This window comes from Hyperolius riggenbachi, chromosome 9, assembly GCF_040937935.1.
Source record: "Hyperolius riggenbachi isolate aHypRig1 chromosome 9, aHypRig1.pri, whole genome shotgun sequence".
In the NCBI taxonomy this organism is placed as follows: Eukaryota; Metazoa; Chordata; class Amphibia; order Anura; family Hyperoliidae; genus Hyperolius; species Hyperolius riggenbachi.
In genome coordinates, this window is record NC_090654.1 from 93,856,942 (window position 1) to 93,869,557 (window position 12,616).

Sequence of the window (12,616 nt, forward strand, 5' to 3'; positions counted from 1 at the left end):
AGTGGAGGGGAAGAGCCAGTGAGATGCTGGGAAGGGGCATTATGCAGAGGTGCATCTCCTGCTAAGGATTCCCCTTACCTATCTAGATTGCCAACCAAGCTGGCTGTTGTTAGAATCAGGGGGTCAGCGGGGTGCAGAAGGCACAGAGAGCAGTGCTGAGGGGACACAGAGGCATGCCCTTTAGATGGGAACATGCCTGTGTCCCACTTCTGCCCACTAATCCACCTCTGGTACACTTTAGAGTTTTAACATATAGTTACTGGTTTGCCTTCCCCATTTCCTCTTCACACACTGGCCCATATGCAATTCACTTTTTCACCTAGATGATCATTTTAAACTTGTCAATAAAATGCCTTAAGCCACCAGACAGCAAGAACATACTGAAAATAAATTTGATAGTACTTTTTTTACCTACTTTTTGGTACTTTTTAAATTGAAAAGTGCTGGAAAGTTATTTTAAATCGAAGATGAAAAATTATCTCCTAGGAGAAAACTCTGGTGAAAAAGTGAATTGCATATGGGCCACTGTCTCAACCTCAGGCCTTCCAGGTTCTTATTCAGCACCATAGGATGTGGTCATGTGTCATGGCAGTCATGTAATCATTGTGCCAGTAATGAACACATACTGTATATACTCTCATATAAGCCAAATTTTTCAACACAAAAAATGTGCTGAAAAGTTACCCCTTGGCTTATATGCGAGCCATGTACTGTGCCCCCACCATCAGCTGTTTCCATGCCTGCAGTGCGGTAATAGGACATATGACCGGTGGTCCCTTTGTTGCTATTGTAAAGCGGAGTAGAGATAGAAGCTTGCGAGTCGTACTTCGGATCACTGCTGTGTTCGGTGCATGTGCCCGCCCACCTCCTCCGTAACATGGTGTGTGGCATGCATCAATAGGATAGATAAACCAGTGTCTGTGTTGCGGAAGGAGCGGAGATAGAAGCTTGCATGTAGAACTTGGGATCACCGCTGTGTTCTGTGTCTGCCCATCCCGTAACATGTGGGGCATGCGGCAATAGGACCACTGACCTGTGTCCCATTGCAGCAGGCGCAGGAGAGCGACAGCATCACATGCATCACCAGGGATTCATGTGCTTCTCTGATGTACTGGCTGTGTCTCATATCTAGGACGCCATCTAGTGGTGTCTTGAGGCACAGCGACAGACACACGGAGATGCTAAAGAAGGATCCCCGGCACTGCACGGGACGCGATTGCTCACTCCACTCCACCACAGCCTTCACAATGGGACACAGGTCAGTCATCCTATTGCCACACACTCCACATTGTTACGGGAGGTGGACGAGCACAGACACTGCACACAGCGGGGATCCCCAGTGCTACACGGCATGCTTATATCTCCACTCTGCTCCAACTGGGACACAGGTCACTTGTCCTATTGCCGCATTCCCCACATCATGTTGCGCGGGGGGGGGGGGGGGGCACAGGGCACAATGGGGACCCCAACGCAGCATGGAATGCTTCTCTCTCCACTCTTCTTCATTGTAGCCACAACGGGGGCACAGGTCAGCTGTCCTATTGCCACACACTCCACACCATATTGAGGGAGTAGGAGGGCTGATACAGAAACAGCAGGAATCCTCAGTGTTGCAAGTTTCTCTCACCATTTACACTGTCCTAGTTAATGAAGATGAAGAGCTGCAGGTGATCAATAGCTAGGTGATCAATATCAAAATCAAACTTCACCACAGGCAAACGGGCAATGATTGATTAAAAACTGCTGCCCTTTCAGTGCTTGGAGGATGTTTACTGCCTGAGCCTGCATCATTACCTTGCCTTATGGCATCTGCTTCCCTGCTATTCACACTGTCTGGCTATGTATACTCTGCTGTCTATTTACCCTATATTGGGGAGGGGACCATACTGGGTAGTGGGCTTATATGCGAGTCAATAACTTTTTCCTGATTTCAGGGGGGAATTGGGTACCTCGGCTTATATGCGAGTATATACGGTACATGGTAGGCTGGTACTTAGGATTATATGAAGATGACATAGAGGGCCCAAGTAAGTGTGAGTGAAGATGACACAGAGGAGCCCAGTACGTAATTATAAAACTTTCACACATCCCTGGAGAGCCCATATGGAATTATGGTTAACATCCACAGAATACAGGTTGAAAGACTGCCATAGATCAGTGTAAATCACTGACCTAGACAAATGGATACAAGTCACATCCGTTATCTTTGTGTAACACAACTATTTCATCTCCTCAGAAAACCTACCACATCGAAGACGGCGATGATGAGAGGTTCATTGTGAAAGTCTGTTCTGTCTTTATGGAAGCTTCGGTAAAACACAAGAATCGCGTGGAAGATTTACAAAAACGCATTGCAGATGAGAAGCTGAAATTGGAAGAGGAAAAGAAGGCATTTACTGTAGCGCAATTCAAAAATGCCAAATCCCTGCTTGCCACGAAGGATGGAACAGCACCTCGGCAATCCTCTGTGGGTGTGCGGGAACCAACCCCTTGTACCAACAGGGTGAAGATCCATCTTGTTTGAAGATAATGGTCCGCACCACATCCAAGTGTAAATTGGCTTTATTGAAGACCCATAAAATGCTGTGCAGCTGTAGATGTGCTGCGGACCATTATCTTCAAATTCATGGTTCTCACGCCACAACGTTCTGTTTGTTTTTTGTTGTTGTTTTTTTACACTTGGTAAAGTGAACCTGAAGCAAGAGTTATATGGAGGCTGCCATATTTATCACCTTTTAAACAATACCAGTTGCCTGGCAGCCCTACTGATCTATTTGGCTGCAGTAGTATCTGAATCACACCAAAAACAAGCATGCAGATATTCTTGTTAGATTTGACAATAATGTCAGAAACACCTGAATCTGCTGCATGCTTGTTCAGGGTCTGTGGCTAAAAGTATTAGAGGCAAAGAATCAGCAGGGCTGCCAGGCAACTGGTATTGCTTAAAATGGAATACGTTTGGCAGCCTCCATATACCGCTCTCTTCGAGTTCCCTTTAATTCAGGAGCCGTAGCAGATCAATGACCCATAGTGTTGCCCTTCTTCCAGCAGAATATTGCTTGCGGTTCAATTGTGACGAGCCTATATATACTCTGAAAAGCGCTGCGGAAGATGTCGGCGCTATATAAATACTAAATGATAATAATTATTGATGCTCAATAGACCTCTATTGAAATCTTGAAAGTTGAGTTTGCTTGTATATTAGGAATTGATTGGTTTGGCATATCAGGCTATAATCAAGCTGTGTATTGCTAGCGTAAAAATACACAATTAGCGTGTTGCAAGAAATGGGCCTCTTCTGATGGCATTTCAGCTTCACTTCTTTCAGATGGAAGGGCATTTATTCTGAGAACAGATATCTTAAACCAGGGGTCTCAAACTTGCGGGCCATTTGCGGCCCTCGATATAATATTTTGTGGCCCTCGCCGGCAAAAGCTTCCTTATAGTTCGCTTCAGTGCTTCCAAGTAATCCGCCGCATCCCCGCTGCTAAACGAGGGCTGCAGAGCCCCCAAATCGCCTGGGGGGCAATCCGCCGGCATTTCCTGGAAGGGGCAGAGCTTTCAGCTTCAGCTCTGCCCCTCCTGACGTCAATCGCCACACGGATCGTGGCCTCTCCCCGCCCCTCTCTGTGAAGGAAGAGTGAGAGGGGCGGGCAGAGGCGGCGATGCTCCGCGATTGTGAAATTCCTTATGCGGCCCAGCCTCATCCTGACTTTGCCTCCTGCAGCCCCCCAGGTAAATTGAGTTTGAGACCCCTGTCGTAAACTGAGGCCTGCAGCATTCTACCGTAAACAGAAAGCACAGTTGCAAAAGTTCATTTATTTCAGTAGTTCAACTTAACCTCCCTAGATGCCGGAGATCACGCTCAGGCCCCGCTGGGCCAATTTTGAATAATTTTTATTTTAAAACACGCAGCAAGCACTTTGCTTGCTGCGTGTCCTACCCGATCACCGCCGCTACCCGCCGCGATACAGGGCCGCCCCCACCGAGACCCCAGGCGCTGCCTGGCCAATCAGTGCCAGGCAGCGCTGAGGGGTGGATCGGGACTCCCAGTGACGTCACAATGTCGATGACGTCACTCCGTTCGTTGCCATGGCGACTGGGGAAGCCCTGAAGGAAATCCCGTTTAGAACGGGATTTCTGGACGCGTCTTTGCGCCGGCAGCGATCGAAGGGGTGGGAGGGACGCCGCAGGGAGGGGGGGAATCATGTAGCTAGCGCTAGGCTAGCTACATAATAAAAAAAATATGCACAAAAAAAGTTCACGCGGCCGCGGGAATCAGAACGCCAGGCAGGTTAAAGCAGACCTGAACTCAGAACGTCCTCTCTGCTCTAAAAGATATGCAACAGCATACTAACCTTTAAAAAAATACATTTATTTGTTACAGCTGATACAAATCCTGCAATAAATCTACAGTGTCTACTTCTTGCTTTCATGAAAGCAGAGATAGTATTAACATCCTGTGTTTACAAATTAGCTGCTTTAGGGCTGGTTCAGACGGACGCTTGCAGAGCGTTTACTGCCAGCGTTCGGGGCTTGGCGTTAAACGCTCCCATTCAAGTGAATGGGAGCGTTTGTACCAAGCTTTTACACGCGTTTGCACGAACGCGGCGTTCGGGTCCCGATTTTCACTGGCGTTCAAGGAGCCCCTGGAAGCTACATGTTGCTTCCAGGGGCGGTTAACCGCGACGGGTAATGTCTCCCTAGGGGAAGAAAAACGCGAACGCAATGCGAACGCTGCTGAAAGCCCGAACGCATTGCCGCCGCGACGCCAACGAACGCAACGCCTCCAAACGTCCATCTGAACCAGCCCTTACCTTGGCAGCCAGCTGACACAGATGAGAGATCAAATTAGAACTTGTGATTAGTCAAAGATAAGGGGGAAAATAGACAGGCTAAACTCTAAAATAAATCTCCAGTGTTTATACTTCCTGATTCATGGAAGCAGACATATTGTTAACATCATGTGCTTTCAAATGAGCTTATCTGCCATCTCTGCCGTGGCAGTCATGTGACATGAGAGAGATCAAATTACAACTTATGATCAGACACACATGAGGGGGAATTAAACAGGCTAAACTCTCTAAATACACACTGGTTTCTTTTCTCGGTTTTTCTTCCGTCCTGTGCAAGAGTTCAGGTCCACTTTAACCACTTGAGGACCACAGTGGAACACCCCCCCCCCCCCCACCCCCCCCTAAAGACCAGGCTAATTTTTGTGAAAATGGCCACTGCAGCTTTAAGGCCAAGCTGCAGGGCTGCACAACACAGCACACAAGAGATTCTCCCCTCTTTTTCTCCCCACCAACAGAGCTCTCTGTTGGTGGGGTCTGATCCCCACCCAAGTTGTTTATTTGTTTATTAAGAAAAACAAACATTAAGGCAAAAATAAACAAATTCTGCTGTTTTTTTTATATTGATAATATTCCGCTCTCCCTCCCTCCCCCTGCTGGCCAATCCATGTGATCCGCTGTCATAGGCTGCAGCCTATGACAGCCGATCACCACCGACAGTCAGGAGGGGACAGCCGTGTCACACGGCTGTCCCCAGTACAGCGCTGCTGATCGCAGCGCTGTACAACAGTCTCCCGGGCGGCGATTGCCTCTCAAAGACTAAAGAGGGGGCGGAGCCTGCGCGCGATCGCCTGCAAAACAGAGCCCCAGGACTTGACGCCAATTGGCGTTAGGTGGTCCTGGGGCTGCCGCCGCGGCCATGCCCATTGGCATGGAGCGGTCTTTAAGTAGAAAGGTAAAACAGATATATGAAATAGGAACCCTCTTGCAGGCGTTTGGATTAATTAGCCGATTAGAGTCTGACACTTTGAGCCTAGAATATAGAGCATTTTCACAGTATTCTAATGGTCTGAGATCTTGATTATGTGGTTTTCATAAGCCGTAAACCATAATCATGGAAATTATAACCAATAATGGCTTGAAATATCTCGCTTTGCATGTAATGAGTCTACTTCATATATTAGTTTAACCTTTCAAGTTGAAATACTGAAATAAATGAACTTTTACACTATGTTCTAATTTTGTAATAGATTTCGAATACGAGTACCTGACTTTTCCTTTTTTTTTTTTTTTTTGTTTTGTTTACACTAGGCCTTTGAAGACCAGAAGAAAATGAATGATCCTTCTCACAAAGATTCCAAAAGCAAAAAACAAGGTACCGTTTTAACAGCCTTTGCAGTTTGTAGCATTGTATCCTTAAAGTGAATGGGATCCGAAATCTAAATAAAAAAGTCAGATACTCGCTTAAGGAGAGGGAGGCTCTGGGTCCCATAGGGCATTCCCTCTCCTCTCCCGGTCCCCGCTGTTGCGCTGGCTTCCCCGTAGCGGTATAGCCGTATTTGACCATTTCATTTCGGTCAAATACAGCGGTTTTCCCGCCGAAGGGAGGCCTTGGAAATTCGAGACGGGCCACTCTACACTGCGCATGCGCGAGCGTTCTCTATGACGCACTCGCACGTGCACAGTATGGAGCCGCCTCAGCTCCCGAAGATTTCCGAAGTCCCCGTGGCGGGGGATTTGAACGGGGGAGCCAATGCAGCACCAAGCGCACCGGGAGAGGAGAGGGAAGGCTCATTAGGACCCTCTCCTTTCCTCTCCTTAGGTAAGTATCTGACTTTTTTTTTTTTTTTTTAGGTGTGGACTCAATGGCTTTAAAGGGAACTTAGACTAAATGTGTTAACTTACCTGGGGCTTCTACCAGCCCCCTTGCAGCCATCTTGTGCCCACGCCGTTTAACGATTCTCCGTTCCCACGCCGCCGCTAAGTTTCGTTTTTTCCTGACTGGGAGTTGGTGGGCCATTGTGTCTGCGCAGCCCTGGCCATCCATACACCTGTCCGCGGTGCTGTCCACAATAGCGTCCTGCGGACGGCAATGCGGACAAGTATACGGATGGCCAGGGCTGCACACGCGCAGTGGCCCGCTGGCGAAAATGAAACTGCTGCGGCGGGGGAACGGAGGAGCGGCGTGGGCACAGGATGCCTGCAGGGAGCTGGTAGAAGACCCAGGTAAGTGAAACTCGTTGTTTTCCATTTGGTTTAGGAACTCTTTAAAGGGAGGAGTTTATCCCTGAAGGAAATTTAATTTGAGAGGTATATGGAAGCTGACCTATTTATTTCCCTTTTAACAATACCAGTTGCCTGGCTTTTCTCCTGATCATCCTGGCATCAGTACTGTCTGAATCACACACCTGAAACAAGTATGCAGCTAATCCTGTCAGATTTTTGTCTGAAAAATCTGATATGCATGCTCGTTCAGGGTCTGTGGCTAAAACTATTAGAGGCAGAGAATCAGCAGGATGCCAGGCAACTGGTATTGCTTAAAATTAAATAAATATGGCAGCCTCCATATACCTCTCACGTCACGTAAAACGGGTGGAGGCGCCCAATGAATAAAAGATAGGCTAATAAGCTGTTAATGTCCTAAACAGAGAGGGAACCTTACCTCTCTTTACCCTCTGGGGGATAATCCCGAGCTGAGCTCGGGGTAAGCCGCCACAGAGGATTTCTCAGGCCCTGGTGGGCCGATTTACATAATTTTTTTTTCGTTGCACGCAGCTAGCACTTTGCTAGCTGCGTGTATATACCGATCGCCGCCGCTCCGCGCTGATTCGCCGCTACCCGCGGTGCCGCCCCCCCCCCCCAAGACCCCGTGCGCAGCCTGGCCAATCAGTGCCTCCCTCTGACGTCACGACGTCGATGACGTCATCCGGGAAGCCAAACAGGAAATCCCGTTCTGAACGGGATTTCCTGTTTGCTTTGATTGCCGGAGGCGATCGGAGGGGGCGGGGGGATGCCGCTGCACAGCGGCTATCATGTAGCGAGCCCTGGGCTCGCTACATGATTTAAAAAATAAAAATTTTTAAAAAATAGTGCTGCGCCACCTCCTGGGCGATATAATTGTATCCACCAGGAGGTTAAACAATTTGGACCAGTTTATTGAAAAACAGTCTTTTATTTGAGCACCTAAAATTGACAACGCGTTTTGCGGGTGCTTGGCCGCTAACTCAGGTCAGTGAAAAAACAGGTGCCTTAACTACTATGGCTGTGTAGCAAGCATGAGCGCCTCTCTGTCTTTGTATGAGCCCTCTCATTCCAGGTTGCCTTTAATGTGGACCTGTGCTGAGTATGGAAGCTGCCATTGCCGATCTCATTCTAAATAATCCATTTTGAAGTACAGCTTGTGACGTCCGTTTAGTCCTCTTAGGTTTCCACTGCTCTGGAATCCTTCACAATGTAGTATCTTTTAGTGTCCAGCATACGTTGTTTAAAGTGTACCTGAAGCAACGTCACATGAGATAAACGTGTGTATGTACAGCGCAAAACATATTATCAAGGTTGTTTTATTTATTTATTTTTCTGCCTGAAAGTTAATTTCTAGACATGGAAGTGACAGCTTCTGTTTTGTCGGTACCTTGTCAATATAGTAAACATCACTGATAAGCAAATTGCAGCCAGAAAGTTTTCCTGGCAGAATACAACTTCTGAGGGCAGGGAGCGATAAAATACATGAACTATTGACCTTTCTGTAACTCCAGGACACCTAATAGGCTGCCACTAATTTAGAGATCGTAAAACATGAAACCTACTTTAGAAAATTTCTTTGAACAAAGGTGCCATAGTAGGAAAAAAAATGTCTAAAAAACGTTTACAAGGGGGAAGCGGTGGACTTGCCTCCCTCAAGATTAAACAAGATTATTTATATCAAAAATAAAATTTATTGAACATACACTCCACTTAGAGGCGCTTGGCCATGCTACAGACACTTTGTAGTCGCTCCGATTATTGCCTGATGAAGAGGGAATCTGCCTGCGAAACGCGTTGCAAAGTGGAGTGTATGTTCAATAGATGTTGTATTTGATATAAATAACAAATCCCTGTTTTTTTAATCTTGAGGGAGGTAAGTCCACCGCTTTCCCCTTTTAAACATTTTTTAGACGTTTTTATCGTATTTTGGCACCTCTGTTCAAAGAAATTTTGTAAAGTATATATAGTCCACCCTGGGTGGAGGGGTGCTACCCCATCTTTCTTCCTATCTACAGAGCGTGACTTCTTAAACCTGATTAGGGTCAGGTTATAATTCTCCCCACCTGCGATTACAGTGGTTGCCTTTGCGGTTACCTGTGTTTGTGAGTATAAAATTCTTAAAATTGTGCAATATATCCCTATGCTTTAAATACTACACTATATCAGGCTCTCGGTCTACACCTTCTTCTCGTTTGCATGCAAATTACTTTGTTAATGTATAAAAGAAAACCCTGGCATACATTTTTAGGAGTAGGAGGATAAATATAATTGTTTATCTCATCAGTTTATTCTCACCTCAGGTTCACGTTATTAACCCCTTTGGTGGTACGCAGTTTCTGAGGCTGCGTCCGCCGGGAGGTTTTTTGTCCCCAAAAATGTTTTTCAACGCTTTAGCTAGCATTTCACTAGCTAAGCATATGTCCAAAGTTGCTCCGGTCCCCCCCATGCCCGCCGATCGCCGCCGGCTATACGTACCTCGCCATGATCCCACGAAAAGCGCAGTTTCTCGGTCGGCTTCCGGCGTTGCTATGGCGACGATCGGAGATGACGACGTCATGACGTCAACCGCAATCCCGATCGCCGTCATCGCGAAGCCTGGAGCGGATTGGGCAGCTGCGCCGGCGTGGGAATGCTGGGGTGTACGTATACCGGAAGCCATTGTGGGCGATCACGGGGGACCAGAGCAACTTTGAGCATACGCTTAGCTAGTGATCCGCTAGATAGAGCGTATGGACACCATTTAAAAAAAAAATGGTCCTGGGGCCATGTGATCCTCCGCGGCGGCTACCCCGTGTATAGTACGGGGTTACCGCCAAGGAGGTTAAAGCCTTCTGTGTGAACAAGCTTGTAAGTGGGGCAAATGCATTTTTGGTGTGTGTATTTTATATAGCTTGAAATGCCTTTATATGCCAGCCCCAGGTGAAGAGGTCAGGGCATCTCTAACACTATAACCTGGCAAGGATCTTCCATCCCGACACTGGCAGATGGGTACATCAGGTTCACAGGTTGTCGCACTTTCAAATATCATTACCTTTGCGACCACGATTTTGTCAGCATTCCCAATCGATCCTTTTGAACAAAATCGATTGAAACATCAATCAGGTGGCCATGTTGCGGCAAAGATTCTCCTCCGATTCGATCATTTGAGTAGCTAAGAAGGTTGTTGCAGATCGGCCTGCAAAATCGAGTAGTGTATGACAAGACAAGACAAATAACATTTAGGCCACGTTATGAAACGCGGATGGCCATGCGTTCGGAACGCAACACCATCTGCATTTCTATGCGTTGCGTGGCTGATCCCATTCACCTGAAGTGAATGGGTCAGCCGCGCGTTTCTGCAAAAAATGTGTGCAGCATGCGTTCCCAGACCGCGCCGGTCCGGAACGCATGCAGTGCGAACATCAGACAGTGCTGTCTATGCACTGTCTGATGTCGTGCGTGTCTGCCTCCTGCACGCGTTCCCCTAACGCGGATGGGAACGCATGCAATGTGAACAGGGCCACCCTTAGAGTGCTACTTTCACACTTACTAGTTGCCTCCATGTCATCATGACCACTTCCTGATGTGCAGAGAAAAAGTCTCGAGGCTGATTGCTCATATAGAAATCTCCCAGAATGTATTTTGTTAGGCACAATAGTGTTGGCTTAAACAAAGCGAAAATTGTACGTAGTACTAATCCTACATGGAACTTTTCCAGAGCCTATAGTCTTATTTAATATTTAAAGGATAGAAATCCAAGTTATTCAGCTCCCATGCACACAAATTTTGAACATTTTAATCTATTCCCTGTACTCAAATGTGTTTTTCTCAGTCACACAGGAGTTTTACGACCTCTGATTGTCAATGAGAGTTATGCTACTGCATAGAACCTGTAGTGTAGAGCTCTGTATTTTCTAACCCTTATAGTAACAGAAAAGGAACACAGGCCAGTTCTAAGTAGGCCTTGGACTGTACTTGGACATTTTAACTCATCATTTTACATCTCGCTTCAGGTGGCCTCTAAAATGCCACGCTTTCCAGCCAAACCTTTAGGCTATGTTCACTCTTATAGCGTTGTGTCGTATCATGCTCCCCCGCCACTCCCCGTGTCGCAGTGGCCATTAGTCTATATGAGACTGGCCACACTACTTGCAGTGCGATACGGCGGAAGTGGTCACAACTACACAGAGGCAACGCAGACTGCAGTGTGTTGTCAAGTAGTACTGCATGGCAGGCATTTGCATTGGTGTCTATGGCACTGCAAATGTCTATTTAGATTGTTGCGGTGTGGAGCACATGCACCGATCAGGTGGAAAACAGTGGCATACCTCCTGTCAAGTAAGGAGCACGTCGCTGTTTTTGGGGGGAGCTGTGCATATTACCCTGTTGGTGCAATCTGCCACAGAGTAATATGCACGGGGGAATGGTAAGGCTTGATTGTTCTGCCCCAGTCTCTCCTGCTGCAGGGTAATATGCACGGGGGAAAGGTGAGGTGCGATTGTCCTGCCCCAGGCTCTCCTGCTGCAGGGTAATATGCACTGGGGAAAGGTGAGGTGCGATTGTCCTGCCCCAGGCTCTCCTGCTGCAGGGTAATATGCACGGAGGAATGGTGAGGTGTGATTGTGATTGTCCTGCCCCAGGCTCTCCTGACGCAGAGTAATATGCACGGAGGAATGGTGAGGTGTGATTGTGATTTTCCTGCCCCAGGCTCTCCTGCCACAGGGTAATATGCACGGGGGAAAGGTGAGGTGTGATTGTCCTGCCCAAGGCTCTCCTGCCACAGGGGAATGGTGAGGTGTGATTGTCCTGCCCCAGGCTCTCCTGCCACAGGGTAATATGCACGGGGGAAAGGTGAGGTGTGATTGTCCTGCCCAAGGCTCTCCTGCCGCAGGGGAATGGTGAGGTGTGATTGTCCTGCCCCAGGCTCTCCTGCCACAGGGTAATATGCACAGGGTAATGGTGAGGTGTGATTGTCCTGCCCTGGGGCAATATGCATGGGGGAATGGTGAGGTGTGATTGTCCTGCTCCAGGCTCTCCTGACGCACAGTGATATGCACGGGGGAATGGTGAGGTGTGATTGTCCTGCCCCAGGCTCTCCTGCCGCAGGACAGTTGTACCGACCGCACCATATGTGAAACCAGCCTCATTCTTGTGTATGTTAACTACTGTGTGGATACAAATTACGGCTACTTTCTAATCAGATCTATATGCAAAGTTAACTAATTAATTAAATTCAGCTCTACTTTAAAGAGAAGCTGAGGTGTTAAAAACTTCAGAAAATAAGTACTTTAGGAGAGAGAAGCCTCTGCATAATTCTCTGCCGCTGCCCCGGGGCCAGAATGTGTCACGGCAGCCGCTGGTATGTGTTGACGCATACTCTGTGTTCCCACTCTGGCTCCTGTTTGACCTCTCAGCTGCCGCTGTAACGCCTCCTCTGCTCTGTTTGTAATTAGAGGGCTACAAGAAAATGGCCGCTGGAGTCACTTTCGTGGACATCGTCGGCCATTTTTTTGTGTTCCTGCTCTAACTAGAATCGGAGCAAAGGCGAAGTGGGAGGCAGGGCGGCAGTAGCTTACAGGTAAAACATTCAAACTAAACTT

At 47.6% G+C, this 12,616-nt stretch overlaps 1 protein-coding gene across 6 annotated transcripts in view; it reads left to right on the forward strand.

Annotated features, from left to right (window-relative positions):
- Positions 1-12,616, forward strand: part of LOC137532567 (uncharacterized) — a 101,085-nt gene that overhangs the window by 68,178 nt on the left and 20,291 nt on the right. For 4 of the 6 annotated variants that reach the window (XM_068253208.1, XM_068253211.1, XM_068253213.1 and 1 more), the window contains exons 13-14: positions 2,237-2,503; positions 6,105-6,168. In XM_068253208.1, the coding sequence (XP_068109309.1) occupies positions 2,237-2,503; positions 6,105-6,168 (331 nt within the window). The remainder of the gene's footprint in view (positions 1-2,236; positions 2,504-6,104; positions 6,169-12,616) is intronic. The other 2 variants (XM_068253212.1, XM_068253214.1) reach the window with 1 other exon arrangement.